We start from the raw sequence: 24198 nt of genomic DNA on the forward strand, positions 1-24198 counted from the left end.
TATCAAATGCAGAAAATATAACAAATATAACTGCTTACCTAATAGATGAATTGTATAAAACAATTATGTATCAATGATTTAAAATATTTTTGTAATTTAGCTTTTCATTCATAATATTTGATAAACCCTTAGGGAGTGACTTTTATACAGCAGCACACATTAGCTTTACCTGAAATGATCTTGAGACATACGTATTTCTAGATCTACTGAGTCTAAGAGTGGGGAGATGCTAGTTTTTTTTTTTAACTCCAAAAATGATCCTAATATATAGCCTTACATTAACACACAACCCTAACCTGACTGAAATACTGCTTTACAGAGACTCAGTAATCAACAGCAATTACTAAGGCCAAGTATTTACTGTAATGATGCTAACAGATCGCTGTGTGGGATAAGGGGCATTACAAAATTCTTTTCTAATGAACTTTTCTTGGAGGTCCTTACAGTGTTTAATAGAATGTCTTATATGGAATATCAATGGGACAATGTATATATAAAGAGACTCTACAAATTCTAAAACTGTAATTTAAATATTTGTCATTTTAGTAGGTGATCATTTACTAGGGGATGAATTACAGAATGCAATTGAATGACTTCTAATAGAATTCCTTTTTATCTCTAATTGATCAATCTGAATTCTCTAATAACCAGATTCAGACACATTCACAAGAACTTCTAATCAGAATAATGATCTGGAGAATCTATACTGTCTTCAAATATCTTCTAACTTAAAGACTACATTTTATTTAACATGTTTCTCCCACTGGTCTTTGTCTTTTTTTTTTAAAGTAAAAGTCTCTTTTACTCCACCTCTTTAATCCTACTCCTTTCCATACATGTAAATATTTTATGGTTTATTGTTTAATATGTACCCTTCAGTGGTCTTTGTCTTTAAATTGACATAAACATTTTATTATTTGATCTCAAAGTAAAAACATGTTTTTTATTTAGGTGAACATCATTTTCTAAATTTCGAACACTGATAATCTCCCTAAACATACTGATAAATCATTTAACTAAAATAATGTATCCTCTATTTCTATTCACATACATCTGGAGATTTAAAAAAGTAGGAAATTGTGCATCTGAAAAATTTTAAGAAATCTAAATTTAAGTGTTTACCTGGTGACATATGTCAATTGAATCCACATATCTTTTTGCTTTTAAGTAATTAAATGCCAGTTTGTATCCTGTTAAGACAAAAACCATAAAACAGAATGATGGAGTACACTGCTACTATTACTTTTCCTTGCCTCCTCCTCTCTTTGCTTACTCACTAGAGAATTGTAAGGGAGGCTGGTGAATGAACAACCAAACTACACTATACAGAGAAGTTGTGTGATAACAGAAGGCAGAGTGACACAAAAGAAGTGTAAGAAGAAAAGAAAGTGGAGTTGGAAGAAAGGACCACAGTGAATACATTGATAGGTTAGAAAGCTGCCATCCCACAAGTGTGGTTTCTATAACTTACTAGAAAAGTCTCATTTATTTCAGGTTATAGTAAAAACTCATCATAGGGCAGTAAATGACAACACAGCCGTTCATTTATACAGTACAGATTTATTTAGCACTTACACAGGCAAACTGATGCCTACAGTTATGAGGTTTGCATTCTATTAGGAGAAAAAGTACATTTTAAAATAATTGCATGAGTAAATAATTTCAAAACTGAGATAAATGTTATGAAAGAAAGATCCAGGCCAAGTGAGTTACCATAAAGAACCTGAAGGGTATCAAGAGATGTCTGAAATCTGAAGAATGAGGCATAAACTAGGCTAGGGTGGGAATCAAGGACACTCTCAGACAGAGGAAACTGCATGGATTAAGGCCACTGGTAGGACACACAGGGAGTTAATGAACTTGGAGTATGGCGAGAAGACAGAGCACACAGGACAGCGACACAGAGGAAGGCAGATTAGTCATCAATGACTGGTAAGAATTATCACAATTACTGATAGTGAAATGCCACACTTCTACTATCAACAATTAGGAGAATATTTAACACATTCCTCTTAAAGGATGTTGTTCTCTTGTAACATGCTATAAAAATGAGAAAACTAAGAAGACAAGAAAAGTAACAGCAGCTGTGCACACAGTAAACAAGATATAATGCAATGTAAAATAATGTGTAATAAAAAATATCTCACTCTACCTCTTAAAAATATGAAATAAGAAGTGTAAATAGTGCTCTTCAGCTCTAATAAAAGTACCAAAACAAATGTTTAAAATTTTAAATGTTTGAAAAGAATTACTGGCTAACATTATCAGATGGTAGTAAAAAGAAAGAAATAGAAATGATCTAAAATTCACACTATTTTATATATAGTCAGGCACTGCATGATGATGTTTCATTAACAACAGACCACATACATGATGGTGGTCCCAAAGATTTTTATACTGTATTTTTGCTGTACCTTTTCTATGTTTACATACACACATTGCTTATAGCATTCATGACAGTAACATGCTGTACAGGTATGCAGCCTAGGAGCAATAGGCTATACCAGATAGCCCAGGTGTGTAGTAGCATCTACCACCTAGGTTTGTGTAAGTATACTCTAAGATGTTCACACAATGATGAAATTGTCTAATGATGCATATCTCAGAAGATTTCCATTGTTAAGCGACACATGACTGCACATATATATATGTGTGTGTATGTTTATGTGTGTGTATATATATGTATGTCTATATATGTGTGTATATATATATCTCTACACACACACACATGCACACAGGCACACGTGGGCAGGGCCTATGGCAGAATCTCACATCTCAGATTTTAGACAAAAATAAGAAGTTTCAGAGAGGTAAACTTAATGTCATTACCAACAAATTCTAAAATGAACTAAAAGGGTTTGTGACATTCAAAAAGTAAAGCAATTTTTAAGATGTCATGCCAAACATACTTACATGGGAACTAGTCAAGATTTCAGTTTTGGTTTGTGGTTTCTTGACTAGCTTTGGGATCTTATGCAAGTGGCTTGAGCTGTCATTTTCAGGTTTCCTCATCGCTAAAACAGGAATAACAACTCCTCCCTCTAACTCTTAGTATAATTTTAAAAATCATATAAAATACTTGTGAAATGGTTTTTAAAACCTTAGAATACCACAAAATATTAGCATTTTTTAATGTAAACATTCACTATATTATAATCACAGAATTTTAACACTGGAAGAAACTTGATACATGACCTGGTACAAAAATTTCAGAGGAAATAAAGACCTAAAAAGGGGAAAGAAAATGTGCACTGCAGCTGCACTACACCTGCCAAACTTATTAGAACTCAACTATATGCAATCAGGAGAGACAGCGAGAGAATGCAAACATTCTACACAGTCTAATGACTGTCCTATAACCTGAGAATAGGTATGAAGGGGGAAACATGAATAGTTTCTTCTCTCATTGGATCTCAGTTGTTCCTAGAGTGTTTCTTTTTTTCCTCGTATATATTTAAGATATACAAAATGATGTCGGTGTGTAGATGTGGGTGTGTAGATATATGTGTGTGTGTGTATATATATTTATTTATAAATGATTACTGCAGTCAAGCAAATTATCCATTCATCATTCATCCTGGTGCCTCTTATAGTGACAATATTCAACCCTGAATTCTATGGAAAGAGCATGAGCACGATTTTTTTTTTTTTTTTTTTTTGAGACAGAGTCTCACTCCGTCAACCAGGCTGCAGTGCAGTGGTGTGATCTCGGCTCACTGCAACCTCCACCTCTTGGGTTCAAGCAATTCTCCTGCCTCAGCCTCCTGAGTTGCTGGGATTACAGGCGCCCGCCACCATGCCCGGCTAATTTTTGTATTTTTAGTAGAGACGGAGTTTCACCATGTTGGCCAGGCTAGTCTCGAACTACTGACCTCAGGTGATTTGCCCACCTCGGCCTCCCAAAGTGTTGGGATTACAGGTGTGAGCCACCGCGCCTGGCCATGAGCATGATTTTAAGGGTTTTCTGACAACTGAAAAAGTGAAATACATTGTTTATTTGGCCAGGCACATTGAGGGTGTTAGATGCAATGACAATCTTAAGGATGAAATTGAGGAATTAATGGAGAGCCTTAGAAAGAAATGATTACCAAAGCAAAGCTAGAGGAACTGATAAAATAATCTATAAAATACAATGATGACACAATGAAAGAACTAGTCATTTGGAGTCTCTTTATTTGCTGAAGTCTTCCAAGGAATGGAATATATAAATAATTTAATTCTATGTGCATTCCTTCTATGGAATAAAGTGTCAAAATTAATATTTTAAGGATATTTAAGGACTTTTCATTTTACCAGATGACTTTATTCTGAAAGATATATCACACCTTAGAATAAAAAATACTATAAAAATCATTAGTTTTTGTGCTTTGCACAAGTCTAGTATAGTATGAGAACAGACTCCAGGAAACTAAAAGATGAGGGAAGACCTGAGCTAACAGCAGTTAGTATGAGGGTGACTCATTTGACTGCAAATCAAAATCGAATTCACACGGTGACATGGCTGCTGAAAAGACTGATGCCATCTTAGGCTGAATTAACAACTACAAATTGCCTAATCAAAAGAAAAAAATAGCTTAATTATACTTATAAGAAGCCAAATCATATTTGAGAGGTTGTTCATTTATGGTACAACAGGTCAGAGGGGCATGGAAAAATAAAACAGCACTTTCCAAACTTACATGGCCATGGCATCTACCACCTTCACACTCCATTCTTTTTAATTAAAAAAAATAATAATTATTAAAATCTCCCCAACTGTTCCAAAGCACAGTTTGGGAAACACTATTTTAGAGCTTCCAGGAGACAGCAACAAGGAAGATGAGAGACTCGGAATCCAATCTTAGGAAGAATGGACAAGTAACTGCAGATGGCTTGAAGAGAAGTCCTAGGACACAGGACTGAAGATTGCAATTTAAAGGGTCATGATCTGTAAGAGGGAGGCATTCTGTAAGTTGCTCCGGAAAACAGACTTGGGCAGTTTCAAGGAGGCATATTTCAACCCAATACAAAGAAAGAGTACACAAACATGAGGATGAGCTCCCTCGTATGAGGAGAGAGGTTGGTCATGACATATATTCTGATGCCACCTCTGTTAGGGACACTGCAGACTAGCATTACCCAAACTAACAGCCTGCAACATCCAGCCTGGGACTGGATGATGTTTCTAGATGCTCAGGAGAAAAAAAAATGTCCCATGGTCAAATAATTGTGGGAAACATGGCCCCTCTGTGATATCCATCACAATATACATTAGTGTTTAAAGGCTTTGAGAAGTAAAGAAACCTGTGTAATTCAATTTAATGCAATATTTTCCTAACTTACTTGGCAATGGAAACATCTTTTTCCATGGCATTCCCAATTTCAAAATAGCACCTTCTTTTAGAAGGAAGAGAAGGGGGCAGAATTAGACTAGATGTACACTAAGTGACTGAGGACAAGTTTGGAACTCAGGAAACTGAACTATTAGTAGCTAATAATATATTATGAATATAAAATTTATTCTCCTTTCAGAAAGGTTGACAATGAAAATTGACTCAATGTTTATTTTGTTTTGAAAAAAATCAAATGCATTTAAATGAAAATTAATAAATAAAACATAATTTTTCTGTGAAAAATCTAGGTAATTGCCAAACTCACCTACTGCCGGATTTGTCCGATTGCTATATTTCCATGCCATCTCATAGTTCAAGGCAGCATCTGTATATGCTTGCTCTTTTTCCATAATGTATCCCATATATTCATAAGCTTTGCAGCAAGACTGAAGAAAAATGGGAGACATCAATAGATTAAACTTGATATCACTAAGATTTTATGGGATGTTTGTGACTATAGAGGTCAATCATATCAACCCATTTAAATGACAAATCAAACAATGGTTTTCAACCTTGGCTAGGCAATCAAATTTTTTACTGAACTTAATAAATGATTGTGATGGCAAGTCTCCATCACATATCTGCAGAATCAGGATTTTCTTTACAGAATCAGAAATACACAATAGGGCACTTGTGTTTTACACAAGCACATGTACACTATTATGAGTAATTTAAACACATACAAATACAGAGATAAGAGCATAATGAACTCCATGAACCCTTATCTTCAATAATTATTTTGTGACTAATACTATTTCACCTCTATCTCACAAACCTACCCTTCTGTATTACCAGAAAAAATCCTCAGATATTGTATCAACTAAGTCTAAATGTGTTAGTGTGCATCTGTAAAAGAAAAAGACGTTATTTAAACAGAACCACAATTTTATCACACCTAAAATGTTAATGACTCCTTAATAGCACCAAATATCCAGTACTGTCTAAATTTTAATTGTCTCAATATAATTTGTTTTTGTTAGATTGAGGACTGAAATAAGGACCAAACATTGTAACTGGTCAATGTTTTGATCTAGTCTCTTGATCTAGAGGTTTCCCTTCGGTATGTCTGTCTGTCTCTCTGTGTCTCTTTTCTTGAAATTAAATGTAATAGAAACAAGAATATTTATCCCCGAGTTTCTCACAACGCAGGTTAATTGACTGCATCCTTGTGGTGTTTATATAATATATTCCTATGTCACTGACGTTTTCTGGAAGTTGTAATTAGATGTAGAGGTTTGGATTCAATTTTGATTCTGGAGGAGAGAGGTGAATCTACTTCAAACATCAGTGCTATGATAAGCCACACTGGAGACTGAGGCATAAAAACATGGATGCATGTTTTTGTATATTTCTTAATTGTAATTTTTTTCCAGAATATGAGTTTAAAAATATTGAAAAATCTGAAAGTATATATTAAAAATCACTACATTTAAGACTGAACATTTTATTTATACCTAAACTTAATTTCTTATCATTTTACTTTTCTCACTTTAATGGAAGAAATCTCACCAGTAATATTTTCATTAAAACCATTACCAATTACCCATTTTTAAAAAAACATAAAAATATGAATATAGGAATGCACATATTCCCTTTTGATTCAGGCTCCAATAAAGCTCAGCACAGCTGCATTAAATTATTATTTATCTTGATTACCAAGTGTTTCACTTGTCTCATCCCAACCCTAGCCCTGCCATAGATGTCTGTTCTTCTATTGGGAAGCACAGAATGTCTGATTCTCCCTCTTTTTGTGATGTTACATCCATATATAAATTTATCAGGGTTGAAAAATGGGGATAGCCTATCAGTCTTTCTTCATTAATTAGCTGGAAAATGTCTATGATGAGAAATGTCTCATTGACTATTTGGTTAACCAATTCTGTACAGAAAAGGCAGGATATTTATTTGCAAGCTTTAGAAATAGCAGTCAGTTCACTAGCATACTGCAGTGGTTACCAATTAGGTTTTTTGTTTGTTTTGTTTTTTCTATTTTGGATCTTTGAGAAGTCATGGATTTAAACAGATTTTATGTATTTCAATATATTGCAGTTATCATTCTTAACGATACTTAAAGCATCCCAACTTCGGCTACTGGAGGTGTCTTCAAGTTGGCCCCTAGATCTTTCACACAAACTCTAATCATCATGGATAGCTTCCTTCATCATCTGGTATGGCAAGACAGTCTAGTGTCGTGTTGTACATTTCCTGCCCCAGATATGGATGACTTCCATTTTTTAAATTATGTAATTCAAGTTTCCTAAGCTTTAGTTCTTAAATATCATGCTTTCAATATCAACATATTCAACCAGCAGGGCTGAATGAAGCTTCTAAAGCAGCCATCATGTTCAACCATGCAACGTATTGTTATCAGCGTTCTGGCAAACTGAAATTGTATGTGCACTGAAATTCTCATGCAATCTTGGTTAATCCTAGACTAGATATAGAAGGGTAAACTATTCAGCAGTTTAGATTTTCAAAGCCTATTAATGAGCATTCGGCTTTTCAAAGCCAATTTAACATAAAATTTATGTAACTAATCGTCTAAAATAGTGCATAAATTGACAAATGCTTGGATCTTTCAGGTTCTTAAGTTCCTAGGAAAGTATCTTAATAGTACTAGATAATCACAATTCCTCTTTAAAAAATAAACGGTCCATTTGTAATCTAATTCGCTCAATGAGAATAAAACAGATTTACTGTGATTAAGATTTTGAAGTAATTGATATGAATATATGAAGATAAATATCATTTCTAAGTTGTGTGCAATTATTTCTCAACAAAAAAATAAATCTTAACTTTAAAGAACTGTTACAATGACATCTTTTGTAATTAAACATCAAAATGTTAGTAAAAAGCCTTAAATTCTAAGGACTTTATAATATTCAATTTTATACCTAAATATAAGGAATTTTTATTAAACAAATGAAATTAAAAGCTGAAAAGATTTTCTCCCACAAAATATATTATGCATAATAGATTCTAATAATGAGAAAATGACATGCAGCTGCAGTAAATTCATCAAGAGTATTTCTTAATGGGAGGGACAGACGTCCGCAATTAATGTTCTTCTGCAATTTTCATTAGTTCTGGGATGAGATGGATAATCACAGGCAATCGTTTGACATTCCAAAAACACTTTCCGTTAAGTAGGGCATCACTACAGCTGAAACTTGAAATTGCATAAATCTTTTTTTTTTTTAAACTTTAAAGGACAAATGGCTTTTTTCTTATTATTAATATTTGTTTCCTGATTGTGGTAAGAATAAACATTTAATTTTCAAAAATCACACAGGAATCCTTGGAAATGGACTAACACTCAACAATATCTATATGGAAAGCTTATGCAACAAAGGTCAATAATTATTTTTTACTCTTCAATCACCTACTCTATTATGACGCAGGCACCGTTTTAACAGTTCTTCTGCCATGTCATATTTTGCTGATTGAATGTAAATATCAGCAAGTAGCAGCCAACTCTTCTCAAACTCTTCAGCATCAATAGCATTCCAATTCATTTTCGCAATACGCTTCAGCTGGTTTCTGGCTCGTGGAGTCTGTTTCAAGATCATATAAGCCGTTGCCATTCCCAAGAGTGCTGGGATATGCTCCTTCTATAAGAAAATAAAATTTTAGACCACAAGATGCACAAACATAAATGCCCCAAAAACATACAGAAAGCAGAAATTGCTACGTAAGAACTAGTTTGTGGATTCTATTTCTAGCTCCATTACAGATAACTGTGATTACAGGTCATTATTTAACACATCAAGTACCCTCAAGCTACTATGAAGAAAACTTGGTCAAGCACTGTGTGGTCAAGATAATTGAAGATAATGTCAACTATTCAGATGCCATCTGCACACAATTCCAAGAATTAGTGAGACTTTATCTTTAATGGGATTCAAACAGTCATGTTTTAGTTTTGTATAGAAACAGAAAAAATAAAACTCTATTTCAGTAAAATCCTTATTGAGCAGTTTGTATTTCAGATTTAACATTTAGGCTCCTTAGTTCTTTCACCTGTCAAAGACGAGTAACAATAATTTACCTGCAGATGATGGTCCTTACCCATTATGACTTCTATTGCTTTTTTTCCCCCTCCCTTCTCCTTTTATCCAAAAACCTCTTCTCCCAATAAAGTTTGAATAACGAAATGTTAAAAATAAGGCATATAATTAATTCACCACTTGGAAAGTATATGAAATAAACTCATGCCTTAAAATATGCTTTTAGATTTGGAGTCTGCAGCTTCCTAAAACAATCTATATGATATTCTTTTGGATAGAGTTTGAAGTCAGAGAATGTCACTCTGTGAAACCAATAGGTTAATGAGAACTCATAAAATGGAGGCCATTAGTGATCTATCCAGACAACTAACTTTCATAAGCAATAATGTGTATGTTCCTGATTAAGGTAGGATGCTTCCTAAATTTCAGCATAGGGATTATGATGCATTTATAAAGAAAGAAGCCTCAGCTTAACATACAAATAAAGGGGCCAGGAGGGCAGCTCACGTCTGTAATCAAAGCACTTCGGGAGGCTGAGGCTAGTGCATAGCGAGACCTCGCCTCAACTGAAAATACAAAAGAAAAACTAGCTGAGTGTGGTGGCCAGCCCCTGTAGTCCCAGCTACTCAGGAGGCTGAAGTGGGAGGATCTCTTGAGCCTGGGAGTTCAAGGCCACAGTGAGTTATGATCGTGCCACTGCACTCCAGCATGGAAGACAGAATGAGACACTGTCTCAAAATAAAAACAAAAACAAAGGGTAAGAAATTGTGACTGAGGAACGGTGATACCATTACTATAATAAAAGTATACTATAAGATAGCAAATTTGGGTAACTCATAAGGAATACTGCAAAAGGAGAGTGGTAAAATGTTCAATGTCCAACTGATCTTTGGAAGTAAGAAATAACTCTGGAATAGAGAAGGGCAATACATCAGGGTTTTATAAAAACAGCTTTTAGAAATATAAAAACTTCCTTGCCTCAAATTCTGTATCTATCAATAAGCTTCCAAGATATAATCTGTTCCTCTAGGTAAGGGGTGGCAAAATGGTTTGAGTGTCAAATCCAACCAATTGGTTGTAGATTATGAAGAAGTGTGGGATGTTACCAATTACTGAGCCTCACCCTCTCCCCACCCCAGCCCACCTCAGGTGGGCCAGGAGAGGAGAGAAAATAGAGGCCTGCTATGTATTTGTCAGCCAGGTCCTAGCACAGCCTAAGAGGAGGAGGGTCCTATGAAAAGGTCCCACATTCCCTCTACACTACACAATTAAAAATAACCTCTCTTACACTTTGAGTTTGATTAGAACGTATCGGTTCTTCACAACTTGATTACTCCTGAGTGAACTGAAGAACAGTTTCTAAAAGCAAACCTGAGTTCTAATCCCTGCATTAGGTCTTTTTTTCTGGTGCAGACATCCTAAGACCTACAGCCAGCTTCTCTTTCTGTCTCTCAATAACTCTAAATTGCAGTAACTTTAGATTGCAAAGGACAAGACTTGGATGTGGACAATACAGCTGTTATTATAAACATCTCATCTTTATGGTTCAAGGTGATGCAATGAAAGCAAGTGGAAACACTTCAGCTTGGGCTTAACGTATCTTCCAGCATTTCTTCCATGATTTCTTGTCACATACCTCTTTTTTGGTCCCTCTGAATGACAAATAGGATTGTGAACATACCCTATGTTTTTCTGCCTCCCTTACTTTGTTCACATTTTCCTCTTCCTCTGAAACACAGTGTCTTCATTTCTGCCTGTTAAAATGCAATTTATCTTGGTTCTTCAATCATACCTGTTTCTTAAATCCTATTTTTTCTTAAATCATACCTTCTTTACAAAAGGGTCTCCCAACTCTACTTATACTGTCTCCTACAGCATTTTTATTTACAATTCTAGTATAGAATGTAACACATTTTGCTTTGTATTAAGTCATCATAGTCAGTATGCTTGTCTTGTCTTCCGTAGGCTATGAGAAACTTGAAAAACGGGACCATACATTATTTATCTTTGTGTTTCCCACTATGCTTAGCACTCGCTGGCTGCTTAATGAATATTCATTATATTGAATACATGCAGCCTAGGAGTTAAAAGAAAAAAAATGTGAAAAAATTTGATGCTTATGAAACTTCAGCTCATATATCATTATCTTTTGAATAATATGGTTAGTAAACAGATCTGAAGATAGTATTTTACTAACCACATATGTAAGGATGATTAAAAAAAATAACACAGTCTTATCAACAGAAAGCAGGCATAGTCCTTCTAGGAAATAGCTGTAATATCATTCACTGCTTTTGGCTTTTTTTCTCTCTTAAACTTCACAGTAGGGATAACGGATTTAGTCAAAATAAACTTTCTCATTGTTATGAGATAGAATAGCACATCACAGCATTCAGTAGCTATGGCACCTGACATGAGACTGTGCTTCCTCATGTTCCTAGAGATTCTCTTAGATGTACATGATTGCCCTACTTCTGCTCTGCCTTCATTCAGCAGCTGTCATCCATCTGCTCCACAAAGCCAATTCAACAGAGCATGACCCCTGAGCACATTACTTCAATGTCTGCAGAAGGGCCTTGCTTTGGAGGGTTGCTGCTGCCATGCTGTCCTGCTGTTTTATTCCAAGCGCGGTAATAAAGCTGCCATCTAGGATACTTGTACCCAAGCCACAACAAGAGTTGCAGGTCTCCCAAACCCCTGACATCTCAATCTCCTCCAGGGCCCTAAAAGGTGAGGAGAAAGAGATCACTGTCCAGGGCTTTGGGTAGTTTATTGCTGCCACTGTGACTACTGAATCACAAGAAATCACAGCAAAATTCTGTATGTTCTCTGAGAGACATAAAATGAGTTTCCAGTGGCCTATAGCATCATTGAATGGAAGAACAAACATGAAATTCAATGAGTATGCTTAGAAGTAACTATTACCAACTGCTGATGGGAGGGTATCTAGAATTCCTTTCTTAATATCAAGCAATTGAAGAAACAAAGTGCTGTGTGAGGGAAGGAAAAACAGTATCTAGAGAGTAAGAAAAAAGGCGGAGGAGGCCGAGGTAGGCGGATCACCTGAGTCAGGAGTTTGAGACCAGCCTGGCGACATGGCAATACCCCTTCTCTACTAAAAATACAAAAAACAGCCAGGCATGGTGGCAGGCACTTATAATCCCACATACTTGGGAGGCTGAGGCAGGAGAATTGCCTGAACCTGGGAGGCAGAGGTTGCAGTGAGCTGAGATCGCGCCATCGCACTCCAGCCTGGGCGACAAGAGCAAAACTCCGACTCAACAAAAAAGGAAAAAAGGTGGATTCGAGCACAGTGAAAAGAGAAGAAAGCCTCGGATTTTGTAAAATAATACTATGAAAATAACAAATATGAAAAGATTGCAGGAGGTTATTTCAGTGTTGCTAAAGAATATCATTATTTGTATGACTAAATTATAAGCTATCAGTATTGATCTCATGTAGCTATATAGCTGGAAAAATTCCAAGTTCATGTAAGTGAACAAGTAAGATATCAGAGCAGCCAGGTGTTTATTTCCACTTACTAAGTTAATCTTGGCTACATCTACAACACAGAAATTCTCCAGGGGATAAAGTGGCTCCCTTGATAATTAACTTATATACTTTTGAAGAATTCCGTTTCTCTAGAATTTAACATTCCAGTAGAGAGAAATATATCAACAACACAACAAAACAGTAACATCGTCTCTTCCGCCAAGAAGGGGACATTGTGTATGCCCAACTATATACCTAATTTTTAATAAAAGTTAAGTAATTAAGTCAATCTTCAGAAAATAAACAACTAATCAAAATATATGTTTCTATACTACCAAATAAAGATAACATATGAAGCTGAAAAAGGAAATTCACTAACCTCAGATGCTGCTATTTCAGTGAAGGTATTTAATGCTTGTTCAACATTAGATTTCTGTTTGGTAGCCATTAAGCAATAGTTTTCCATTATGCGAAGCTGTACGTGACCCTGAACAGTCTGAGGTTTTAGTTCCTTAAGAAGTTTTTCTGCTGTTCTTACTGCCAATTGCACAGATTCTTGCTTCTCAGTTGAATTACTGTATATAATTAAAAATAAATCACTTCTGTCTCTTACTCATGATACAATTCATTGAGATTAGAATCAGCTTTTGTACACAAAAGCTCTGGGCACTCTTTAATACTCTTTTTGTCACTCATTTAAAAGTAATCTTTTGTAAAGAATGTCACTCATTCTCTTCTAATACAAAGTGAAGCACAGTTACAATGCATTTTAAACAAAATTAATATGGACTCAATAAAACACCATTAAGCATTAATTTCCTCTAGAATGAAGACAAAAGTTGGATAATATCTACATGTTGTAAATGTGTGCATTCCAGCAAATATAAAACTATAAGTAGAATCAGAAAATTAACATATATCTATTCAAAAAGTGAAAGGAAAGGAAAAAAGTGACAAATACTGTATTATTTCATTCTATGTTTAATCCATTTTACACACAGGAAAACTGAGGCTTGAACAGGTAAAGTAATTTTCTAAAGGTCACACAACTAATAAGTGGTAAACCTAGGACCTGAATCTAAGCTTATCAGACATATAAAATCTACTCTGTTCTCTTCACCACATTGCCTATCAGACTCTCAGAAATTATATATGTGTCAAACAGTAATTTCAAGTGCAATTTGAATATTTAATAGCAATTTTCTTATTTTATACACACAAACCCATGCACATAAATATACATAAATCAATTAATAAAAGGAAATTAAACACTCAAAGTCCAATCACTAAAGCCACTGGTCTTCTTCTCAGGCCTTAGGCTTATCTTGCCTAAACATGTCACGCTGTTGACTACCATTTCAAAGTTCTTCTCCCTTGGCTTCTGTAACACTACACAGCTTTAGTTCTCTTTTCACCATGCTGATTGCCCTTTTCTGACCTTCCTTCCTCCTCCAGACCCCTTAAATGTTAGCAAGCTTAACATTTAGTTCTCAGATTTTTGTTACTTCATTCTACCACTCACAAAGAGACCATTCATGGAGTTCCAACTATGCACTCTGCAGATGTCTCCCAAATCTCTATCCCTAGCTGTGACCTCTCTTTCTGAGTTTTAGTTTTGTATTTTGAATTGCCTGAAGAAGATTTCCACTTGAATAGCTGATAGTTCCATAACAGTAATGTTACCTCAACCTTCCTAAAACAACCATAAACATGCCACTTCCTTGCTCTAACTGGTCTCGGTAATCCAAGCGTTAAAATCTGTTGTTGAAATCTCTTGGCAATCTACCACTAATTTTCTCCAGCTCCTCCATGCATCTTCTCCTGAATACTATGCACTGCTATGATTCCTAATAAACTCTGACAATACTTAATATCTATTTAAATCCATTTATATTTAGTTGCAGATTGAAAGGTTTCAGGTATTGTCTTGCCTCTTAATTAAACACTACTGAAGGCAGAAACTACCTCTTATATTCCCTTTATGTCCTAATACATTCCCCACAAGCCTTGCCTGAGTCAGAAGAGAGGACAAGCTACTAATGCAGGTTGATAAATAACCATTGACTAGCAGTATATCACACTAACAGCAGTCAGGACTCAGTCTAAATCTTGCCTCCATCATTACTATCACATTAAACAAGTTGACTCAGCTTATTCTGCAATACTGTTGTAGAAAACAAATGAGATAGTGTGTAGAAAGTATAAAGGACAGGGTCTGGAAAATAACTACCATTTGTTAAGTAGTTACTATTATTGTGTGGATAATTTTTGCTATAGTTGTCAAATTCTACAATTAGGGGAGTGTCTTCATAGCATGTCTATTATTATTTAGGAAACCTAAAAGCATTTCATGCCTGTTTCACAGAATAGTTACGTTAGCAATAACTATTCTATTGAATAACTATTCAATTTGCTAAAATAACTATTCTCTGAAACAGGCAATGAAATGCCTATTTATTTAATTTATTCATCTGACCTTTCATTATTGCTATCCTAAATTTAGTTCTTTTGTATAGTATCCCTGTTTATTATCTCCAACAAGTGTTTTTTAAAAAAGGATAATATGTCAAATAACTCACCCCAGGTCTCCATCCAGGTTTTCAAATACTTCACCTCCAACAGTTTCATTATCTGGATTCAAACAGATTTCTATCATATTATAAAGGGCATTTTGGCCCCAGTCACGATCTTTCCGAGCTTTATTAAAATGTCGAAGGGCATCATTTGGTTCTCCAGTGTACCTTGTTAGATGTTTAAAAGAATTATTTATTTCAATCGCTGACTACAAAATTTGTATTAGTTTATAATCTGTCTGGTAAATAAAACTGTTGAATTATTTTGAAATGTACATTTTTTTTTACTACAAAGAAAAGCTTATTCTACTTGATTTACAATGAGAAAAAAAAATCATGTAGCATTTATTTGTAAATAGATTTACCAAAGATACAGTCCTTTACAATACTGAAATCCTGGTTCCAATTTTGCTCTGGAGTTACATTTCTCAGCCATTGAGAAAAATCTTGGGACATCCTCGAGTTTTCCACATCTTCTTAGGAGATCAATCAAACGAGATAATGTCATATAATTATCTAGAAACAAATAATACTTCAGATATGGGCACCATTTTATACTGTTTCTTTTGTTGGTTATAATTCTACTTCATTAGAGTATAATTTACTTCATATAAAGTACATTTTAAATATAAATAAAAAATGCCTCAGGGTATAATTCCCTATAGAGGCTGTATGGCCAACTAGATGATCTACTAAATAATACAGTTTGGGCTAGGCTGGTCACAGTGTCTACATAGGCAAATCTAGAAAAATGCATATTTCTTGTAGCTTTTCTATTGTTTGGGGGACCAAAACCTTAGAGAAACAGCCCCTACCTAGGTAATCTAGACTTTCAACTGTGAAGTTCAGGAATACCGATTTAATTGCACACGACAAGTTCACTGTCGGTCTCTGAGAACCCCTCTCCTACATACTGTTGCTAGGAAGGGTGTGGGAACAGTACAATTGACAAATAATGTATGGGGTGGGCAATAAGAAATTTTTCTCCAGTCTCTCTTTGATATGTACATGTAGCTAACATACCATATGCTAGCTTACCATACTAGAACCTTAGCATATTAGTCCCCATATTTTAATCCTGTTTCACCTTCTTCTAAAAAAAATTCATTCATTCATTCATTCATTCATTCCTTTGATCTCAGGTATAATTTCCTGGCAGGTTCCTAGAAAGCCTTCTTCCAATTCTATCTAGTTCTCTCTTATCAGTAACAAACTAAGCTTTGAGAATAATTTAATAAATCTTTTTTAGGATTGTAAAAATAATGTATAGACACTACAGAAAATAAGGAAAATATATATAAAAAGTACAAAGAAAAAAAAATCACCATATTTCCAGCTAAAGATTAGCACATTTTGGTGTGCTTTCTTTCATATATTTGAAAACCAACCTATATATAAATGTAAGCAAAGATATGTATTTCTTTGTTTACATTCATACAAAATAGATGTTTATTTAAATATATACAAAACTGGAGTCACATTGGGGTTTTGATTTTGATCGGTTTTGATTGGTTTTAATGTTGATTTTGATGAACATTAAACAGTTAACATTTCCCAACGGTCATTAAACAATCTTCTAAAACGTGATTTTTAATGGTTGCATAAGGGCCTACTTACTGATGATTCACATTATTTATTTCTTTATAGTGGTGTCTTTTAGATGTCTGTGTGCTCAAGTTTCAGTTAGCACAGGACTAGGGATTTGTAGGGGACTTGTAAAAACCCTTAAATAAGCTATTCTGAACATGTTCTTAGGTTGAATTTCTACAATTAAAACACACAAACAAAAAAGCTTGTTTTAAAGCTATTTATCCTTGACTCTATTTTGCTATTTGAAAAGAGATGACACCATGTAATTCAGCAACTTTCCTGAGTATATACCCAAAAGATTAAAAGCAGAGACTCAAACAGGTATTCGTACACCAACATTCATAGCAGCAACCTTCACAATAGACAGAAAAAGTGGAAAGAGCCCACATGTCCATTGTGTTTGAATACATAATCAAAATGTAGTATGTACATATAAAGGAATATTGTATATTGTATGTCTGCCATAAAAAAAGAAAATTTTGACATACACTACAACATGGATGAACTGTGAAGACATTATACCAAGTGAAATATGCCAGACACAAAAGGACAAATGCTGTGTGATACAGCTTACATGAGGTGCCTAGAATAAATTCATCAACACAGAAAGTAGAATGATGGTTGCCAGGGGCTCCGGGAAGAGGAATGAGGAACGAGGAACTGGTGTACAGACTTCAGTTTGGAATGGCAAAAACGTTTTGGAGATGGATAACGGTGATGACTTACACAACAATGTGAATGCATTTAATGCCACTGAACAGTACACTTAAAAATGGTTAAGATGATGAATTTTGTGTTATATATGTTTCACCACAATACAAAATATTCTTTAAAAAAAACTTTTGGAAATACTGTATCTACTTAATTACAGGATGTCAAACTAATACAGGCTGATAGTATCATTTGTCCCCTTGACACACAATCTTGGGTCCAGAGATTTTGTTCACCACACCTTTTAGCATCACTAAAAAGGGCACAATAAGAATATGGTTTCAGAAAAAGACAATTCAAATATTGGTCTTGTCCTTTAGCTATGTGAATTCAATCAAATTACTCAAATTCTTTGAGTCCAATATACTTATTTTCTTAAAATGGGATTATAATATTGACTGTAGGAGTGCTACAGAAATAAAGGCATGAAAAATATTTATAAATTACAAATGTTATTAATAATATTTATACTTCCAAAAATGTTGACAAGAAATAGAGTAACTACCCCATAATAAAGCCACAGCATCTGGAAGCTATATTGGATTAAGCAAGAACTAAAGGTTAAAATTTCGGATTAAATTTTTTTTGCATGATACTGCTAGTATTATCAACATTGGGAAGGCAATTTCTTGAATATTTCTTATATACTATTGAAATGTATTCATTATTAGTTCAAGTTATAATTACCAGTGACAGATTAAATTACATTCACTTGTCTTTGGTTAACCATGACATTTGACAGAAGGCAAATTTCTGCACTTAAGAAATCTATTAAAAACTAAAATGTACATTACCTTCTAAAAAACTTAGCTGGTCCATCTTTATTGATGAATAGTAGGAAGATATCAAAATAGTTATAGGGTGATGAGATGTGGCAAGCATGCAGTGCTATGGTATGGTATTACAAAGCACAGGATTCTTAACTTTGCCTGGAGGAGTTGGGAAATTTCACATAGGAGTTGACCTTTGAGCAGCCTCAAGGATAGGAGGAAGATCTTACTAGACGGACAAAGGCATTCCAAGTAGCAGAAGGCATGCGCCAAGAGGGAAGCAGAGAACAGTGTGGGGAGTGTTGGTAACTTTGATATTATTAAAGCGGAGGAAGAAGGATAAGAAATATAAATGGCCAAATAATTTGCGACCATATTATTATTAAAATAATGCTATGATTTTAGACTTTATCCTGAAGCACTAACTTAAATTTTAAGCAAAGGGTAGGTTTTGATTTTTAGAACTGATATGCTAGTCCTATGATGACCTGGAGCAGCCAGAACCTAGAAGCTGGAAGATGAGTTGGGAATCTGCACTAGTTCAGATGAGAGGTGATGAGGGTCTTCATTAGAGCAGTGGGTTAGGATACGACAGACTGGATGTGTTAGCTAGCTATCAAGCAAACAGAACTGAGGAGACATGTTAACCAATTAGTATGAAGGAAGGGGAAAGCTCAAGGCGATCTGGAGATTCTGAGAGAGAAAAGGGGCAATCTGTCATGAGAGCAGTAATTAGATCTAGAAGAGGAATTTTTCAACTACTTAAATTAGGTCAAATTTGTACGGTACATTTCTGAAATAAGCTAAAATAGAGCCTTAATCTAAAGTACAAGATGAGTTACTGAGGATAACCAATAATGTACACATAAAATGAATGGAGATGCATGTTTTAGAGTAATTCCAACAAAATAGATCTGTGGATAAGTATGTAAGGTACTAGTAAGAATAAAGCATACAACACAAGATTAAAAACTCTTAAGATTAAAAATATCACATAGACAATAAAAATTTACTTAAAATTTTGTGGTTGTTTTTGAGACCAAGTCTCACTCTGTCACCGAGGCTGGAGTGCAGTGGCGTGATCTTGGCTCACGGCAACCTCCACCTCCCAGGTTCAAGCGATTCTCCTGCTGTATTTTTAATTGACTTGGTGTTTTACAGTCATTCACTGATCCATTCAACCAATAAACATCTATGTTGCCACATCCATGTGTGTGGCATTTTGTCTGATATTGGGAATATGGTGTGATCCCTGAACTCGAGGAGTCTACAGTGTAATAAAGAACACAAATATGCACATAAATATTTTTAGTAAAATACTATAAGTAATAAAGACGTATGGACAAAGTAACCGAGGATTAGGGTTACCAACTCATCCCAGTTTGCCTGTGACTTTCTGTTAGCACGGGAAGTCCTGCATCCAGGAAAACCCTTCGCTCCGAGGCAAATCTAGGATGGTTGGTCATGCTACCCAGCACCACATAAGACATTTTTTAATGTAGGTGGTGGTAGTGGGATGCAGATTTACTTTTTTATTTTCCCCCAAGAGGGATATATTTTAGATTATGTGTTTGGAAAGAGAAAAGGGATAAGGAAGCTAAAGTTCATTTTAGGCAAAAGGAAAAAACCCAAGCAAAGACTTGGAAGCATGGTTGTATGTCATTTGGTGTTGCTGGAGTACAAGATCCTTATATTGCATTTATAAAAAATTGCTTTTATATTTGTTTACAAACAGTCCAAAGCAGCCAGTCTACTAAGCCAATTTTTTTGGGAAAAAGGCTGCTGCCAAGCAACAGAAACTTACGTGAAACAAAACCCACAAGACACATGAAGACTTCTTCAAATCTTAGAAAACTATAATGTGTGATATTCTTCAAATCTTAGAAAACTATAATCCTTTTAATGACTTAAAAATATTCACAGTGGAAGAAGTCTGTTTTTTAAAGAAATAAAGTTAGATCATTGTCTCAAAGGGAAAGACTGTGAAATGGGAACAGCTTGAGATAGAATGAATATATTATGTATATTACTTTTAAATGGTAGTTTAGAGAAGAGGAATAAGAGAAAACAGTGTGGAACACAAGGTAGAAATGGCAGGGAAAAAAACGATACAGGCCTGAAGAAAATAAAAGTAGGTTTGGGCAATGTGGGTGGCAAGATGAGCCCATATTTTGGACCCAGAGTGAGTGGAAGAGGTGAGATGGTCAAGCAATTCACAGCATTCTTTTAAATAACATTTGAGTATACTCTGGAATAGACAGGGCAAAAAACAAATGAAATTGCCTGTGGTAGTCCCCAAATTAAATAAATTTAATTTATTTAATTAAAAAACTCAAAGAGTAAAAATAATAAAGAGAAAGTGTTGATATTACTGTAAAAAACAGACCATATTTTCTCCTTTCAATTTTTGTGCTCGCTGGGGATATTTTATTTTTAAATACAAACTGATGTTCTCTAAATTCAAACATCTTTTTATTAAAAGCATTACTAGAGGTAGCCTGCAGAGCATATCTAGTTCTTTTGAGTTGCCCTGCTTGAAGGATTGCCACCTCTGTGTCTCTGAGGCTCTAACCAGGCAGCTCTGACTGCCTAGGGCATCAGCCTGAGATGAAGGTGGTGGGGTTTAGAAGAACTGAAACACAGCTCTAGGACTTCCTCTGCCATTTCAAACTCTTTTTAGTAACACAGGTAGTAACATACAGTCATGTATTAGTCAAACAGTTCCCACCTCTTTCTTTTTCTCTTTCCTCTCCTCCCTCCATCCCTGCTTCCCTTTCTTCCTTTTCTCCCTCACTCTTCTTTCCATCTAGTATTTGTTGAGTGCTAACTAGGCCAGATAGTCTTCTAAATTCTGGAAACACAGCAGTGAAGGACAACGTTTCTGGTCACTTGATGATTCCATTCTATGATTTGTAGTTTTTTGCTTTTGTTTCACAAGGGCTACACAAAACCCAAAAATCCTAAAGCCAAACCCCAAAAACTCAACTGAACAGAAAACAGGATAAAGGGACAGAGAGCAAGAAGTGGTGCTATTTGATGTAGGCCAGTGAGGGAAGGGCATTCTAATGAAGAAGCAGCACCAGAGCAAAGGCACAAAAGAAAATGAGGCAGCAGCCAGATAGACCTTTGGGAGCAGCATATTCCGGGAAGTAGAAACAGCAAACAAAAAGGCTCAAGGCTGTAATTGGCTTGGGCTTTTGCCTACCTAGTTTCTGTTGTCCCTTTCTTCTTTACTATCAGAATTCTGATTTTATTCTACAGGGTATTAGATTCAGCTAAAAGATAACATTTCCCACCTTCTTTTGCAGCCACAGAGGTGATACTACTAAGGGTTTTTTTGTTTGTTTGTTTTGTTTTTAATAAAACGATGATTTGCTGGTTGGGAAGCCCTTTTGCCCAGCTCTGCACCCACCTTCCCCGCCTGGGCCCTGGAACATCAATGCCCAGCACTGCGGTGGTCATCTTGAACCATGAGGTGATGCTCAGGCAAGTCAGGGTAACGACGTAGAACAAAAAGAGAGAAGGCTCTGGTTTCCTGATGATACTGTGGAACCGCCATACCAGTCCCTACACAGTGTACTTTTCATTTCTTTTACAGAGAGAAAATTAAAAACCGTGATTTTTAGCCTAGAATTTTCAGGGGTATCTCTGCCATTTTCAATGAAAGTATTTCTAAATTCTTCATAGGCTAGGGATGGAAACACAGATGAGTTATGACGACGCTGCAATAATCTATGTGGAAGATGGCAATGCCTTAGACCAGGGTGGCAGTAACAGAGGTGGTAAAAAGTGATGGCATTCTAGGTATACTTTGAATGTAGCACTAACAAGGATTTGCTGATAGACTGGAGGTGATATATGAGAGAAAGATGAGACAAAGGTTAACTGTGAGGTCTGGGCCGGCACAACAGTGAGCAGTGATGCCAGTCACTGAGGTGAGAGGTGGGGGTGGAGCAAACTTAGAGGTGAGGGAAAGTTCAGGTGTTCTATTTTGGACATGTTAAGCTTGAGATACTCCTAGACATCTGAGTGGGAATGCAAAGAGGCAGAGGTGTACATGAGTAAGGGCTGCAGATAAATGTTTAGGACACATCTGCACATACATGGGATATAAAGCCATGCACCTGGACAAAGTCACCTAGGGGGTGAATATATAAAAAGAAAGGGAGTTCAGGAACTGAAGCTACGAGTGTTCTAATATTTAAACGTCATACAGAGAAGAGAACTCCAAAAAAGGAGACTGAAACAGCAGGCAATGGGGCAAAAGAAGAACTGAGTGAGTTTAGGATCTCAGAGACAAATGAACAAAGTCTTTCATTGTGGAAGGGAATAAACTGTGCCAAATATGATGACAGGTCAAGTCGGCAGAGAACTGAGAACTGAATCTGACCTGGCAGTATGGGGGTCACCGACCACATTGCAGAAGTGACTTCCCTAGGGTGCAGCAGTGGATGAGACAAAGTGAACACAGCATGTTTGAAAATCCTTCACAGAAAATTTGTTGTCGAGAAGAACTGAGGAAGGGCATAGTAATTGGGAGGGGATGAGAGTTAAGAGTTGATTTTTATTGACTGATTTATTTACAGCAGGAAGATGTCACAGCACAGTTACATGCTGATTAGAAAAAAAATGATAATTCAAGAGAGAGAACTGTAAGAGTGAAGCCCTTTTTTAGGTGAGAAGCTGGCCACAGGCGGGATCACAGGCCTGGGGAGGACAAAGGCTGAGGGGTGGGTAAATTTGGTGACAAAGAATGGAGAAGTTCTCTTCCGGGTACAAATATTCTCTTAGTGAAGTAGGTGGCAAGGCTTTTAACTGTGGGCAAGAAATGGGGCAAGGGTGATGGAGGTTTGAGGAGACAGGAGAAAGTGGGAAAAGTAGTTAGAATCAATGAATTCATTTTTGGAATACAGTAGGATTACCAGGTTTGTGCTCATAATTTAAAGTGAGACCAGTCAACAGTGTTGCAATTTCCTTATAGCGATTTCAGCTACTCAAGCCCATGTGTGGAATAAACAGACAGTCTGATTCAACTAGGGACGGAGTTTGCCCGAGGGCATAACCACTAAACAGAAGAAAAAAGGAGAAAGGGAGGGGTGACTGCACTCAAAAAATACAATAAGTAGGTATTTACCTGGCTTACGTTCTAAAAGCTGCTGTAAATGAAACACTGCTTGTTCATAGTCTTGTTTTCTGAACATGAGATCAGCCATCATCTATAAAGATAAAAGTTGGTTCTAAAAATATTGCCATGTATTTTACACAACATATTCTTCCAATCAAGATTTAGCACTAGAAAAATATAGATGATAAACATGAGGAGGGGGCAGCATTTTATAAAAAGGAGGCATTTAAGATTCAAGCCCACCTTGTGCAGAATAACTTGCAGATCAGTGTAACAGAAGATAATCAAGGATGTGAAACAGATTGCTCTGCTTGCAAAATTGTATTTTTAGCAAAAAATATGTTTCTAGCAATTGTTTTAAAAACAGAAATTTGAAAGGAATTGCACACTCTATGTGCTGTTGTAGAAAAGATACCTCACTGGACCTAACTAAAATAATAATAAGACGATTCAAAAACGAAACAAAATTTAAATCATAACTATTTTGAAAAATTAAAAATGAGCAAAACCTACTGACATTTTTCTTATTATGTGTTTAAAAATGCAGATTTCATATAT

At 35.6% G+C, this 24198-nt stretch overlaps 1 protein-coding gene across 6 annotated transcripts in view; it reads right to left on the minus strand.

The window, feature by feature from the left end:
• TTC21B (tetratricopeptide repeat domain 21B) overlaps positions 1–24198 on the minus strand; it is a 96601-nt gene that overhangs the window by 17470 nt on the left and 54933 nt on the right. For 4 of the 6 annotated variants that reach the window (XM_003824318.5, XM_055108692.2, XM_063595425.1 and 1 more), the window contains exons 22-28: positions 23650–23731; positions 15810–15960; positions 15451–15612; positions 13251–13446; positions 8759–8983; positions 5638–5758; positions 1123–1190 (exon numbers count right to left, since the gene is read on the minus strand). In XM_003824318.5, the coding sequence (XP_003824366.2) occupies positions 1123–1190; positions 5638–5758; positions 8759–8983; positions 13251–13446; positions 15451–15612; positions 15810–15960; positions 23650–23731 (1005 nt within the window). Of the gene's footprint in view, positions 1–1122; positions 1191–4156; positions 4928–5637; positions 5759–8758; positions 8984–13250; positions 13447–15450; positions 15613–15809; positions 15961–16946; positions 19783–23649; positions 23732–24198 lie in introns of those variants that run through there. The other 2 variants (XM_024927964.4, XM_034954420.3) reach the window with 2 other exon arrangements.

The sequence above is a fragment of the Pan paniscus genome, chromosome 13, assembly GCF_029289425.2.
Source record: "Pan paniscus chromosome 13, NHGRI_mPanPan1-v2.0_pri, whole genome shotgun sequence".
Classification (NCBI taxonomy): Eukaryota; Metazoa; Chordata; class Mammalia; order Primates; family Hominidae; genus Pan; species Pan paniscus.